The following is a 15654-nucleotide window of genomic DNA, read 5'->3' as shown; positions in this document are numbered from 1 at the left end:
TCTCTGGACACCTTCAAGTCTCTCAATGTCCTTCTTAACCTGAGGGGCCTGGAACTGGACACAGGACTCAAGGTGTACTCAAGGGGTAAAGCACAACAGCAGTGTGCAGCCAGGAGAGAGAGGGCCAAGTGCCTGAACTGTGTTAAGAGGACAGTTCTGGATGAATTCAGTCACCTCCCTGCAGCAGGAGTTGCCTTTAGCAGTGCTTGCAGACTGCAAGGTCATTAAAGCTGTCTCATGCCCTCCTGAGAAGCAGATAAGGAAAGGTGAAGCTAAAGCAAACTCAGAGCCTGATACTGGCCTGGGAAGGTGGCAAGGTCTCCCTCTCTGGAGATACTCAAAACCTGCCTGGATGTGTTCCTGTGTGTCCTGCCCTGGGTGATCCTGCAGGGGTTGTGCTGGATGAACTTTTGAGGTCCCTTCCACCCCTACCATTCAGTGACTCTGTGCAGCTGGTTAGCAAAAGCCCTGCTGGCAGGGTAGGGAGTGAGAGCTGACATGCTGAAACATCTCCAGCTCTGCTCCTAGCAGACTGGCTGACAGCTGCCCAGCCCTGCTGCCACCTGACACAGTCACACCTGCATTCTGCTTGCAGCCATGCCCTGCTCTACCCAGCCTGGCTCCTACACCTCAGTCATTGCTCTCTACAACTACCTGAATGGAGGTTGTAGACAGGCAGAGGTTGGTCTCTTCTCCCAGGCAGCCAGCACCAGAACAAGAGGACACAGTCTGAGGCTGCACCAGGGGAGGTTTAGGCTGGAGGTTAGGAGGAAGTTCTATACAGAGAGAGTGATTGCCCATTGGAATGGGCTGCCTGGGGAGGTGGTGGAGTCACCATCACTGGAGGTGTTCAGGAGGAGACTTGATGGGGTGCTTGGTGCTATGGGTTAGTTGTTTAGGTGGTGTTGGATTGGTTGATAGGTTGGACACAATGATCTTGAAGGTCTCTTCCAACCTGGTCTGGTCTATCCTATCCTATCCTATCCTATCCTATCCTATCCTATCCTATCCTATCCTATCCTATCCTATCCTATCCAGTCTAGTCACTCTGACTGCAGGCAGCACCTTTGAAGTGTGGCTCTGTCTCCTAGAACAACTTCAGGACTGTGAGCACATCATCAGAGTTCACACAGAGCAAAGCCTTGTGCCTGTGAGCACAGACATGGATGCACAGTCCTGCTGCTGGAAAGAGCAGATCTCAATGAGGGGAATTCCTGAGGGTCCTACTTGCTCACTTACAGACCCTAGCAACCACCTACCCTCCTTTAGTCCCCCTGAAGAAATGTGCTCAGGTGGGAAGGATGTTTCCTCTGGTACACCTGCACTAGATTCTCTGCTCCTGCTCTGGCAGGGGGGTTGCACTGGCTGATCTCCAGAGGTCCCTTCCCACCCCTAGCATCCTGTGAGCCTGTGACATTTCAGTAGGACTTGTAAGATCTGGACAGTTTGGTTAAGCTAAGCAAAGACAGTGGGCATCATGAGAGCTTTACCTTGGCCTTGCAGATATCCTGCTGCAGACCATCTTCCAGCTGTCTCCTTAGCCTGGTTCACAGCTCTGGCACTCAGCATACCAGTGACAAGAAGCAGGACAGAAAGCTCCCAAGTAGTGAAGCTAGAGAGTCATGGCACTCAGTGGAAATACAACTGCTGGCTGTTTCACAGTATCACAGTATCACTTAGGTTGGAAAGGACCTCGAGGATCATCGAGTTCAACCTATCAACACAGACCTCATGACTAGACCATGGCACCAAGTGCCACGTCCAATCCCCTCTTGAACGCCTCCAGGGTCGATGACTCAACCACCTCCCTGGGCAACCGGTTCCAATGCCGAATGACTCGCTCGGTGAAGAACTTTCTCCTCACCTCGAGTCTGAACCTCCCCTGGCGCAGCTTGAGACTGTGTCCCCTTGTTCTGGTGCTGGTTGCCTGGGAGAAGAGACCAACCCCCACCTGGCTGCAACCTCCCTTCAGGGAGTTGTAGAGAGCAATGAGGTCTCCCCTGAGCCTTTTCTTCTCCAGGCTAAGCAACCCCAGCTCCCTCAGCCTCTCCTCACAGGGCTGTGCTCCAGACCCCTCCCCAGCTTTGTTGCCCTTCTCTGGACATGTTCAAGTGTCTCAATGTCCTTCTTAAACTGGGGGGCCCAGAATTGGACACAGGACTCAAGGTGTGGCCTAACCAAAGCAGAGTACAGGGGCACAATGACTTCCCTGCTCCTGCTGGCCACACTGTTCCTAATGCAGGCCAGGATGCCATTGGCCTTCCTGGCCACCTGGGCACACTGCTGGCTCATGTTTAGGCAGCTGTCAATCAGCACCCCCAGGTCCCTCTCTGTTTGGCAGCTCTCAGCCACTCCGACCCCAGCCTGTAGCTCTGCATGGGATTGCCGTAGCCAAAGTGCAGCACCTGGCACTTGGATTTGTTGAATGCCATCCCATTGGACTGTGCCCATCTGTCCAGTCAGTTGAGGTCCCTCTGCAGAGCCTTTCTACCCTCTAACTGACTAACATCTGCCCCTAACTTGGTGTCATCTGCAAACTTGCTGATGACTGACTCTACCCCTTCATCCAGATCATCAACGAATATGTTGAAGAGCACAGGGCCCAGCACTGATCCCTGGGGGACACCACTGGTGACTGGCCTCCAGCTGGATGCGGCACCATTCACCACCACTCTCTGGGCTCAGCCTCCAGCCAGTTCCTAACCCAGCTCAGAGTGTAATGGTCCGAGCCAGGGGCTGACAGCTTGGCCAGCAGTTTGCTGTGGGGGACGGTGTCAAAGGCCTTGCTGCAGCAGATCCAGAAGCTCATGGACACTTGAATGACTACACTGACTATGAAGGCAACAGCCTTCACTTGATTTACAGTGGCCATCTCCCCCTGGGGGTATCCTGTGCTCACACCATTCTTTGAGAGACAGTCCTCACCAGCTGAGAGCTGTGCACAAGCAGACAAAAGTAAGGAGAAGCATGGCATGGGAATGCCCAGGCATAAAATGCACACCACCAGGTGCATGTTCCTCTGAAAATCAGCCCTTCCCTCCTCTACCTTTTCACAGCCTTACTGGCAGACACATCCAACCAGTTCATAGCAACTCTACAGGGCTGGCAAGATCCACAGCTTTTGCAGCATCACAAGCAGATGCATTGGAGCAACCTGCCCCTGTACTCAGCACTGGAGTCCTGTGTCCAGTTCTGGGCTCCTCAGTTTAAGAAAGAAGTTGAGATGCTGGAAGGTGTCCAGAGAAGGGCAACAAAGCTGGGGAGGGGTCTGGAGCACAGCCCTGTGAGGAGAGGCTGAGGGAGCTGGGGTTGCTTAGCCTGGAGAAGAGGAGGCTCAGGGGAGACCTCATTGCTCTCTACAACTACCTGAAGGGAGGTTGTAGGCAGGTGGGGGTTGGTCTCTTCTCCCAGGCAAGCAGCACCAGAACAAGAGGACACAGTCTCAAGCTGTGCCAGGGGAGGTTTAGGCTGAAGGTGAGGAGAAAGTTCTTCACTGAGAGAGTCATTGGCCATTGGAATGTGCTGCCCAGGGAGGTGGTGGAGTCCCCATCCCTGGAGGTGTTCAAGAGGGGATTGGATGTGGCACCTGGAGCCATGGTTTAGTTATCAGGAGGGGTTGGGTGACAGGTTGGACTTGATGATCTCTTAAGTCTTTTCCAACCTTATTGATTCTATGATTCTATGCACAGTGACCCTGAGGTTCATGTCCATGTCCCTTGATGTTTAAAATCATGGCATGCTATGATCTGGTATCAACAGGAGAACATATTCCCCTTCCTGAAGCACCTGAAGTCCAATGCTTCCTCAACTCAGAGAAGCATGCAAGCCTGCTAGGTCCAACTGGTCACATCCTCAGCCTCTGCTTCGGAAGGAGAAGGCATTTTCATGGTGGTTCTGCTGGTGAGAGTCCCTTGTGGAAGCATCTAAAGGCAAGGAACAGCTATGAAAAGAGCAATCACTGTGAATGTTTAACCATTTACTGCCAAAGCCCCTCGTTCAACAAAGGCAGGGAGGCTTCCCAGAGGCAGACACCTCACTTCAGGGTGTTCAGAAGGCCATGCTCAGAGTCTTCCTGAACACTGAAGAGGTGGCACTTGAACAGTCATTAACTTGTCTGATACACAAAATAAATGAGTGTGGTCTCTGTGTTACACCTGAAGACAACCAAGAGGCACCTGAGCATATAAAGGCACCTGGGAAACCACTCCTGCAAACAGCAGTTGCCTCTCTCTCACTTGTGTGGGGACAGCACAGAAGAATTTCTGTCTTACCCTGGCCCCCATCAGATGAACAAATCCCAAATACCTACAACCATCTCCCCTGCTCTGTCACCCTGGCCTATATTGGAACTGCTGTGGCCAGCAGGGACAGGGAGGTGATCATCCCCCTGGACTCAGCACTGGGGAGGCCACACCTCCAGTGTTGTCTTCAGTTCTGGGCCCCTCACTACAGGAAGGACACTGAGGGGCTGGAGCAGGGCCAGAGAAGGGCAATGAGGCTGGAGAAGGGCCTGGAGCACCCTTCCCCCTTGTCCTGTCTCTAGACACCTGCATGAAAGTCCCTCTGCAGCCTTCCTCTAGGATCCCTTCAGCTATTGGAAGGCAGCCCTGGAGTTTTCTCTTCTCCAGGCTGAACACCCCCAGCTCCCTCAGCCTGTCCTCACAGCAGAGCTGCTCCAACCCTTGGATCATCCTTCTGGCCTCCTCTGGCCTCACTCCAGCAGCTCTGTGTCCTTCTTCTGCTGGGGGCACCAGAACTGGAGGTGAGGTCTCAGCAGAGCAGAGCCAAGGGGCAGGATCCCCTCTCCTGCCCTGCTGCCCACACTGCTCTGGCTGCAGCCCAGCACACAGCTGCCTGAGGGCACTGCTGGCTCCCGGGGACCTTCTCTTTCTTCAGGGATACTCTCAAGCTCTAAGCAGCCAGCCACATTTTCCTTTCCAAGACCTATGGCTTAGTGTTCAGAAACTAGAAAACCTATTTGCAAATGCACACAAAACCAAAGCTGAGCAGCACACAGCAGCAAAACCCCCACACATTTCAAATGCCCCACACAAGGGCACTACAGCTGCTCAGGCAGAGCTGCTGGACTGCATGATCCTGAAGGTCTCTTCAAGCCAGATGCATTCTGTGATTTGTTTTTTGTTGGTTGTGATCATGGAGATCAATCCCATGATTAGCTCCTCAGCAAGGCTTTTCCATCATCTTCTGAATCAAATGAGAAACCTTTGGTCCACCAAGGTTTTGGCTGCCAAGTTCTTCTGGCCCAGGGCGTTGCGAATGAAGCGAAACACCTGAGAGGAAGAGAAAGCCCCAAGAGGAGTGGGCAAAGGGACACTGCAGGCAGTACTGAGTGCATGCATCATGCAGAACAGGGACTTCACACTGCCTCTGTATCATAGAGAAATGCAATGGGTTAGGTTTTCAACTGCCCTTAGTCTTTTGGGAACCTTTCCCAGTATCTTTCATAGAATCACAGTATCACAGCATCAGTCAGGGCTGGAAGGGACCACAAGGATCATCCAGTTCCAACCCCCCTGCCATGGGCAGGGACACCCCACACTAGATCAGCCTGGCCAGAGCCTCAGCCAGCCTGGCCTTAAACACCTCCAGGGACAGGGCCCCAACCACCTCCCTGGACAACCCATTCCAGGGCTTCACCACTCTCATGGGGAAGAACTTCCTCCTCACCTCCAGCCTCAATCTCCCCACCTCCAGCTTCATTCCATTCCCCCTAGTCCTATCACTGCCTGAGATCCTGAGCAGTCCCTCCCCAGCCTTCTTGTAGCCCCCTTCAGATACTGGAAGGCCACAATGAGGTCACCTCAGAGCCTTCTCTTCTCCAGACTGAACAGCCCCAACTCCTTCAGTCTGTCCTCACAGGAGAGGTGCTTCAGCCACATCCAGCCTGGCTGCCAAAAACCTCCAGGCATGAGGCTTCCACCACCTCCCTGGGCAGTCTGTGCCACTGTCTCACCACCCTCACTCTAAAGAATTTCCCCCTAATCTCCAGTCTGAATCTGCCTTCCTCAAGCTTCAATCCATTCCCTCTCATCCTATCACAACAAGCCCTTATAAAAAGTCCCTTCCTGGCTTTCTTGTATCCCCTCCTTTCAGGCACTGGAAGGATGGTGTAAGGTCTTCCTGCAGCCTTCTCTTCCCTAGGCTGGACAGCCCCAGCTCCCCCAGTCTGTCCCCACAGGGGAGGTTTTCCATCTCTCTGATCATCTCTGTGGCCTTCACTGGACGCCCTCCCCCTCTGTTGTGGTGGAGTCCCCATCCCTGGAGGTGTTCAAGAGGGGATTGGATGTGGCACTTGGAGCCATGGTCTAGTCATGAGGTCTGTGGTGACAGGTTGGACTGGATGATCTTTGAGGTCACTTCCATCCTTGGTGATACTGTGAGACTGCTGCTGGAGCCACCAGAACTGTATCCTTATGAACTACAAACCTACACAAACTTCCCTCCAATTCCATCCTGAAGAAAACCTGCCTGTGTTGTTGAGTTGGAGTTTACCTCTTGCTGCAGGTATGTGACAATAGCTGCCAGCACAAAGCTCTGGGACGCCAGATCCACCACGGCGAAAAAGAGGAGGTCGAAGATGAGCATCGTGGCCTCGTTGCCGTAATAGAGCACTTCAGTGAAAGACTGCCCTTCATCTGCAGGGAGGAAACAGGGCCTCAGCAACTGATACCCCTCTGAAGTTCAGCTGTGTGCAGGGCAGCAGTCCCTGCTGAGTGTGGTGGGCTGAATTTCCCCCCCCAGCATTAACTTTGCCAGCCCAGCTCAGCTGGAAGCAGATGGAAGCAGGATTGACAGGCAAAACTGCAACCCACAATGGAATGCAATGAAGATGTGCAGCATCCACAGGAGTTACAAGAGTGACAGGGATTTACAATGAACAAGCACCACAAGAACCACCCTGGCCTTTGACTAACTTCTCCTTCCCTGACCCCCCTACCCCCCTGTACAGAAGAAGGGAGAGAGGAGCAGAGAAGTTAATAGCAAAACAGTGCAGCCAAGGTCAAGCAGAAGTGAGTTAGTATCATTCCAGAGCAGAGAGGGGTTCAGAGGGGAGGGAGAGGAGAGGGAGAAGAGGGGGAGAGGGGGGGGGGGAGAGAAGGGGGGGGGGGGGAGAGAGGGAGGGGGAGAGGAAGAGGGGAGGGAGAGGGGAGGGGAGAGGGGAGGGAGAGGAGAGGGGAGGGAGAGGGGAGGGAGAGGGGAGGGAGAGGGGGAGGGAGAGGGGAGGGAGAGGGGAGGGAGAGGAGAGGGGAGGGAGAGGGGAGGGAGAGGGGAGGGAGAGGGGAGGGAGAGGAGGGGGAGAGGAGAATCTTATCTACCAGTCTTATGGCAGCTCTGTCTCCAGTGGGATTGTTTAGAGTTCCCTTTGCTTTCCCTTTCACACCCAGTAGTGGTTCATTTACATTTTACTGCTTTTCTGTTCAAGATCTGTGCAAAATTTTAAAGGCATAGCCTGAAACTACCACACTGAGGAAGCTCAAAAGAAAAAGGGAAGCCTGAGCAAGAGCTAGCCAAGGCTTCTGATGCTGCAGCATCAGAAGAGCTGCTGAGGTCATTCATTTGATTTGAACTGAACTAAGTCCTTAGGACACAAAACTTTTCTGCTCCCAAATGGCTCAGTCCTGACAGAGCACCACAGCCACAGGCAGCTTTCTTCACTCTGCAATCTCCATCAGGTTGTTTTAACAAAGCTGCTTTGAACAAGAACAAGAGAGAGGATTCTGCCCCTTGGCTCTGCTCTGCTGAGACCTCACCTCCAACCCTGCCTCCAGTTCTGCTGTCCCCAGCAGAAGAAGGACACAGAACTGCTGGAGTGAGTCCAGAGGAGGCCACAAAGATGATCCAAGGGCTGGAGCAGCTCTGCTGTGAGGATAGGCTGAGGGAGCTGGGGGTGTTCAGCCTGGAGAAGACTCTGGGGCGACCTCAGAGCTGCCTTCCAATAGCTGAAGGGATCTACAGGAAGGCTGCAGAGGACTTTTCATGCAGGAGTCTAGAGACTGGACAAGGGGGAATGGTTTGAAGCTGAGGGAGAGCAGGGTGAGACTGGAGCTGAGGAAGAAGTTCTTCAGTCTGAGGGTGGTGAGACTCTGGAAGAGGCTGCCCAAGGAGGCTGTGGCTGCCTCCTCCCTGGGGCTTTGGTTCACAGGAAATAAGGTTCTATATTGAAAGAACCCAAAAGCCTGGAGCTGATGAAATATTGTGGCTCCTCTTTCCAGTTACAAAGTGGACATTGGATGTAGAGAGCAATTCAGAGGAGCACTTCCTACTCTTAGCAGCATTTCTTTAACCTGAAAGTCTTCTCTCAACCACCTGCCTGAGCAGCATTCATGTCATGCCCCCTCCTGCTGGAAAGCCCACTTCAGACTGTAAATCCTGGGGAAGGCATCTGCACAGACAGCTACATGCTTCTGACAGCACAGAGAGCAAGCCACACTGGGTTGGTTCTTTTACCATTGTAAAATATACTTTTGTCCAGTGGTTCCATGAACTCCATGCCAAGGATCCTTTCCAGCAGCAGCTTATCCTTCACAACATAATCCATTTCTTTGTGAACCTAAAAGAGAAGGCAGAAAACACCCCCAAAAAAAGACTCCTTGGTTTCTGATTTCAAAGAGAAAGTACTCATTAGAGAGAGTGGGATGGAGAAAAAGACCTTAAGAATGGGGGAAAAAAACCTCACTGGTCTGTTTCAAGACAGAAATAAAGGACAGAACGAACAAAGGAGTTGGCATGTTGAAGGGCAGGCTGCACTGCTGGGCTGCACTTCACTTTGATTCTTTTGATGAAGCACTCTTCCAGCTGCTGCTGAGAGCTCTGCTGAGACCCCACCTCCAAGCCTGCCTCCAGTCCCCCAGCAGGAGAAGGACACAGAGCTGCTGGAGTGAGTCCAGAGGAGGCCACAAAGATGACCCAAGAGCTGGTGCACCTCTGCTATGAGGAGAGGCTGAGGGAGCTGGGGGTGTTCAATCTGGGGAAGAGAAGACCCTGAGGGGACCTTAGAGCTGCCTTCCAGTAGCTGAAGGGATCCTAGAGGAAGGCTGCAGAGGACTTTTCCTGAGGGGTGTCTAGAGACAGGACAAGGAGAATGGTTTGAAGCTGAGGGAGAGCAGGGTGAGACTGGAGCTGAGGAAGAAGTTCTTCAGTCTGAGGGTGGTGAGACTCTGGAAGAGGCTGCCCAGGAAGGCTGTGGCTGCCTCCTCCCTGGGGGTGTTCAAGGCCAGGTTGGCTGAGGCCTTGAGCAGCTGAGTCTAGTTGAAAGGTGCCCTTGCCCATGGCAGGGGGTTGGAGTTGGTGACCTCTGAGGTGCCTTCCAAGCCATTTTGTGGTTGTATGACTGACATGAAGTCACCAGGTCTTTAAGTCCCTCTGTATTACTCTCTCAGCTGTTAGAATTGCCAGCCTCTCCTCAGTGTCAGCCCCCCAGCAGCTGCCCTGTACGTACGTGATCGATGAAGGACCCCAGGAACTTGTTCATGGTGTTGTATGCCCTTGTGCTCTGCTCAAAAGTGTTTGCTGAGGGGTCCACAAGCCTGGCAGGACCACGTTTCTGGAAGAGCACAGCAGCATGACTTGAATGGGAAATGGCCATATGTCAAATGAGAGTTAGAGGAGAGAGATCTGTGACTCACCCTGGTGAGGGCTTGGTGGATCCTGTCGTAGTGCAGCCTCATCCTCCTTGACAGGGAGAGCTGGAACGTCTGGCACTCCCGTGTTGGGCAGCAAACCCCTCTGACTGCAGAGGTTCTCCTACACAAGGAAAGCAACTGGAAATGAACATTATTCAGTCTGGAGAAGAGAAGGCTCTGAGGAGACCTCATTGTGGCCTTCCAGTATCTGCAGGGGGCTCCAAGAAAGCTGGGGAGGGACTTTTGAGGGGTGTCAGGGAGTGATAGGACTGGGGGGGATGGAGCAAAACTAGAAATGGGTAGATTGAGATTGGATGTTAGGAAGAAGCTGTTCCCCATGAGGGTGGTGAGAGACTGGCACAGGTTGCCCAGGGAGGTGGTGGAAGCCTCCTGCCTGGAGGTGTTTGCAGCCAGGCTGGCTGTGGCTGTGAGCAAGCTGCTGTAGTGTGAGGTGTCCCTGGCCATGGCAGGGGGGGTTGGAACTGGCTGAGCCTTGAGGTCCCTTCCAGCCCTGACAATTCTATGATTCTATGATTAATTTCATCCACAAATACCCCCCCAAAACAAACAAAACCCCCATAGCTTTTAACTTCCTCTCTTTCATGTACACAGAGCACTTAAAGGCTCTAAGTATCTGACTCCACTGCACTCTCCATTCAATTCCAGCCAAGATATTCTTAGGACAAGAAATCCTGACCCCTGCTGTGACCAAGTCAGATTCTCCTTTCACCTGTGTGCAGCTCATTACAGACTCACAGATCATCCAGTTCAACCCCCCTGCCAAAGCAGCTTGACTTAAAGAAGGTCACACAGGAATACATCCAGGCAGGTTTTGAGTGTCTCCAGAGGAGACTCCACCACCTTTCCTGGCACCCTGCCCCAGTGCTCCATCACCTTTAAATGAAAGAAGTTCCTCCTCATGTTTAGATGGAACTTCTAATGTTCCAGTTTGTGCCCATTACCCCTTGCCCTGTCACTGGGCAGCAGTGAAAAAAGCCTGGCCCCATGCTCCTGAGACCCAGCCTTCAAGTATTGATAAGCACTGATGAGATCCCATCTCAGTTTGCTCTTTTCCCCTCCAGTTTGCAGTTTTCCAGACTAAAAGCCACAGAATCACAGAATGTTAGGGGTTAGAAGGGACCTCCAGATATCATCCAGGCCAACCCCTCTGCCTGAGCAGGATCAAGCTGCACCAGGGGAGGTTTGGGCTGGATGTTAGGAAGAAGTTCTTCCCAGACAGAGAGATTTGCCATTGGAATGTGCTGCCCAGGGAGGTGGTGGAGTCACCATCACTGGATCAACACAGGAGGTGTTCAAGAAGAGCCTGGATGAGGCACTTGGTGCCATGGTTTAGTTGAGTAGATGGTGTTGGGTGATAGGTTGGACTTGATGATCTTGAAGGTCTTTTCCAGCCTGGTTAATTCTGAACCTAGGGCAGGCTGCACAGAACACATCCAGGTGGGGTGTGACTGTCTGCAGAGAAGGAGACTCCACAGCCTCTCTGGGCAGCCTGCTCCATAATGCAAAGGTGTGGGGGTTTTGATTTACACAAACAAATGTCTGGAGCAGGTGTCAGCACTGATCCTGTTACTTACTGCTTCCCTCTTTAGGTTCAGATTCATTTCTTCCATGTTGGTATCTGCATGCCCATGCACGGAGCGCCCATGGATGTAGTACCCAAAGCAGCTGTGAGACAAGAGGAAGACTGAAATCTGCAAGAGATGGAGGAAGGAGAGACTGCTCTAATTAAAAGGTTACCATCCTGTGGTGGAACTGTTGAATTCACAGCAGGGATCAGCAAGGCCAGCCCTTCTGCAAATACAAAGCAGGCATCCACCAAAACAAGAAGGACAGACAGATCTTAGAATCATAGAATCAATAAGGTTGGAAAAGACCTCAGAGATCAGCAAGTCCAACCTGTCACCCAACACCTCCTGACAAATAAACCATGGCACCAAGTGCCACATCCAGTCCCCTCTTGAACACCTCCAGGGATGGGGACTCCACCACCTCCCTGGGCAGCACATTCCAATGGCCAATCTCTCTTGCTGGGAAGAACTTTCTCCTCACCTCCAGCTTGAGACTGTGTCCTCTTGTTCTGGTGCTGCTTGCCTGGGAGAAGAGACAAACCCTCACCTGGCTACAACCTCCTGACTGTGGCTGCTAGGTAGTGGCCTCTGATTAACTTAAAGGAATCACTAGTCTCCAAACTGGTCTCCAAACTGGTGACACATGGGTGTGATGGGTGACCACCAGATGGATACAGAACTGGCTTGATGGCTGCACCCAAAGAGTGGCTGTCCATGGCTCCATGTCCCAGGGGAGGCCAGGGACAAGCAGAGTCCCTCAGGGATCAGTCCTGGGACCAGGCTTGTTCAACATCTTTGTGGGTGCCATGGACAGTGGCACTGAGTGCACCCTCAGCAGGTTTGCTGATGACACCAAGCTGTGTGGTGCAGCAGACAGCTGGAGGGAAGGGAGGCCATCCAGAGGGACCTGGACAGGCTGGAGAGGTGGGCACAAGCCAACCTCAGGAGGTTCAACAAGACCAAGGGCAGGGTCCTGCAGCTGGGTGGAGGCAATCCCAGGCACAAATGCAGGCTGGGCAGGGACTGGCTGGAAAGCAGCCCTGAGGAGAGAGACTTGGGGGTGCTGGGGGACAAGAAGCTCAACAGGAGCTCTCAGTGTGCACTTGCAGCCCACAAAGCCAATCAGATCCTGGGCTGCATCAGGAGAAGTGTGGCCAGCAGGGCAAGGGAGGTGATTCTCCCCCTCTGCTCAGCTCTGGGGAGACCCCACCTGGAGTACTGCCTCCAGTTCTGGAGCCCCTATTGCAAGAGGGATCTGGAGGTGCTGGAAGGTGTCCAGAGAAGGGCCAGGAGGATGAGCAGAGGGCTGGAGCACCTCTCCTATGAGGACAGACTGAAGGAGTTGGGGCTGTTCAGTCTGGAGAAGAGAAGGCTCCCAGGTGACCTCATTGTGGCCTTCCAGGATCTGAAGGGGGCTCTAGGAAGGCTGGGGAGGGACTGCTCAGGATCTCAGGGAGTGATAGGACTAGGGGGAATGGAATGAAGCTGGAGGTGGGGAGATTGAGGCTGGAGGTGAGGAGGAAGTTCTTCCCCATGAGAGTGGTGAAGCCCTGGAATGGGTTGTCCAGGGAGGTGGTTGGGGCCCTGTCCCTGGAGGTGTTTAAGGCCAGGCTGGCTGAGGCTCTGGCCAGGCTGATCTAGTGTGGGGTGTCCCTGCCCATGGCAGGGGGGTTGGAACTGGATGATCCTTGTGGTCCCTTCCAACCCTGACTGATTCTATGATACTGTGATACTCTTTTTTCCACTGGCTCTGTTAGAGAGCAGACACAGAAATACTCACATTGCTCATGCAACACAAATCCACAAACTGGCTGATCTTGTCCTCAACAAATCTTTCATAGAACACAGAGAAAAACATAATCTGAAAGAAATCAACAGGAATTCAAGGTTATTTTGTTCAGCAGCTACCATCCCAGTTGAACACTCACAAACTACAGACTGCTGTGGTGGCCACCACTGCACTGGACTCTGTGAAATGGGACTGACATCCTTCACCTAAGGAGGGAAGCTGTAGCAATAACCTGCTTTTCATTTTGATCTTAAGGATGCTCCAAGTCTGTTTAGAATAAAACAAGCACTTCTCACCTGCAGTGCTGTGGCCAGCTAGGGGCCCCCTACACTAGAGGGACATGGACCTGCTGCAGTCAGTCCAAAGGAGGCCACCAAGGTGATCACACAATCAATAAGGTTGGAAAAGACCTCAGAGATCATCAAGTCCAACCTCTGGGTCTTTTCTCCCAGGCATCCAGCAGAGAACAAGAGGACACAGTCTCAAGCTGCACCAGGGGAGGTTTAGGCTGGAGGTGAGGAGAAAGTTCTTCCCAGCAAGAGAGATTGGCCATTGGGATGTGCTACCCAGAGAGGTGGTGGAGACCCCAAGGTGTTGGGTATTAGCTAATAGGTTGGACTTGATGATCTCTGAGGTCTTCCCCAACCTGATTGATTCTATGATTCTATTACCTCTTACCTAACACCTCCTGACAACTAAACCATGGCTCCAAGTGCCACATCCAATCCTTTTTTGAACCCCTCCAGGGATGGGGACTCCACCACCTCCCTGGGCAGCACATTCCAATGGCCAATTACTTCCCCTGGCACAGCTTGAGACTGTGTCCTCTTGTTCTGGTGCTGGGTGCCTGGCAGAAGAGACCAACCCCCACCTGGCTACAACCTCCCTTCAGGGAGTTGTAGAGAGCAAGAAGGTCTCCCCTGAGCCTCCTCTTCTCCAGGCTAAGCAACCCCAGCTCCCTCAGCCTCTCCTCACAGGGCTGTGCTCCAGACCCCTCCCCAGCTTTGTTGCCCTTCTCTGGACACATTCAAGTCTCTCAATGTCCTTCTTAAACTGAGGGGCCCAGAACTGGACACAGGACTCCAGGGTGTGTTTCAGCCCTTTCTGCTCTGTTTTGAATGTCTCAGAGAAGGAGACTCCACAACCTCTCTGGGCAGCCTGCTCCAGGGCTTTGCCACCCTCACACCAAAGGAGTTTCTTCTCATGTTGAGGTGAAACCTTCTAAGCTCAAGCTGGAACCTGTTATTCCTTTTCTCATTACTGCACACCACCCAGCATAGCTTGGCCCCCTCCACTTGACCCCCACCCCTCAGCTATTGATAGACATTGATCAGATCCCTCTCAGCCTTCTCTTCTCCAGACTAAACAGCCCCAGGGCTCTCAGTCTCTCTCCACAGGGGAGATGCTCAAGTGATACTCTCCAGCTTCCAAGCAGCACTCTGGCAATGGTAATTGTTTCTCTCCTGTGTTTGACACACCTGCAGGAAGGCAATGGCCAGCCAGAGAGCAGCAGACACCCCAAACCTCAGCGTGCGGCTCCAGGGAGCAATGTAACTCTCACTGCTTCTTGTGAGACTGGAAGAGGAATCCATTAAAGCCAGGTTGGAAAACCCCACCACCTGAGGAGGTAAGAAAGTCAACAGAACACGATGAAACACTTGATAGGATTCATTATGGTGCTGTGGTTTCCATCCTAACAGGGAGCAAGGAAAAATCATGGAAACACAGAATCAATAAGGTTGGAACAGACCTCAGAGATCATCAAGTCCAAGCTGTCACCCAACCCCTCCTGACTACTAAACCATGGCTCCAAGTGCCACATCCAGTCCCCTCTTGAACACCTCCAGGGATGGTGACTCCACCACCTCCCTGGGCAGCACATCCCAATGGCCAATCTCTCTGGCTGGGAAGAACTTTCTCCTCACCTCCAGCCTAAACCTCCCCTGGCACAGCTTGAGACTGTGTCCTCTTGTTCTGGTGCTGCTTGCCTGGGAGAAGAGACCAACCCCCACCTGGCTACAACCTCCCTTCAGGGAGTTGGAGAGAGCAAGGAGGTCTCTCCTGAGCCTCCTCTTCTCCAGGCTAAGCAACCCCAGCTCCCTCAGCCTCTCCTCACAGGGCTGTGCTCCAGACCCCTCCCCAGCTTTGTTGCCCTTCTCTGGACACCTTCAAGTCTCTCAATGTCCTTCTTAAACTGAGTGGCCCAGAACTGGACACAGGACTCAAGGTGTACTCAAGGGGTAAAGCACAACAGCAGTGTGCAGCCAGGAGAGAGAGGGCCAAGTGCCTGAACTGTGTTGAGAGGACAGTTCTGGATGAATTCAATCACCTCCCTGCAGCAGGAGTTGCCTTTAGCAGTGCTTGCAGACTGCAAGGTCATTAAAGCTGTCTCATGCCCTCCTGAGAAGCAGATAAGGAAAGGTGAAGCTAAAGCAAACTCAGAGCCTGATACTGGCCTGGGAAGGTGGCAAGGTCTCCCTCTCTGGAGATACTCAAAACCTGCCTGGATGTGTTCCTGTGTGTCCTGCCCTGGGTGATCCTGCAGGGGTTGTGCTGAATGATCTTTTGAGGTCCCTTCCACCCCTACCATTCAGTGACTCTGTGCAGCTGGTTAGCAAAAGCCCTGCTGGCA

At 52.8% G+C, this 15654-nt stretch overlaps 1 protein-coding gene across 1 annotated transcript in view; it reads right to left on the bottom strand.

Moving 5' to 3' along the window:
• Positions 1-3624: 3624 nt before the first annotated feature.
• The window catches only part of TMEM67 (transmembrane protein 67), a 49085-nt gene continuing 37055 nt past the window's right edge, over positions 3625-15654 (bottom strand). Inside the window, 9 exon segments of the mRNA XM_068164328.1 lie at positions 3625-5291; positions 6514-6656; positions 8470-8572; positions 9461-9565; positions 9648-9725; positions 9727-9765; positions 11240-11356; positions 13014-13094; positions 14501-14641. Coding sequence (XP_068020429.1) covers positions 5211-5291; positions 6514-6656; positions 8470-8572; positions 9461-9565; positions 9648-9725; positions 9727-9765; positions 11240-11356; positions 13014-13094; positions 14501-14641 — 888 coding nt within the window. The 3' untranslated portion in view covers positions 3625-5210.

Source organism: Melanerpes formicivorus, unplaced genomic scaffold (assembly GCF_026170545.1).
Source record: "Melanerpes formicivorus ecotype bairdi unplaced genomic scaffold, bMelFor1.0.p_v2 SCAF_79, whole genome shotgun sequence".
Taxonomy (NCBI): Eukaryota; Metazoa; Chordata; class Aves; order Piciformes; family Picidae; genus Melanerpes; species Melanerpes formicivorus.
Note: the sequence above shows the minus strand (reverse complement) of the source record. Positions and strands in the feature narration are given on the sequence as shown.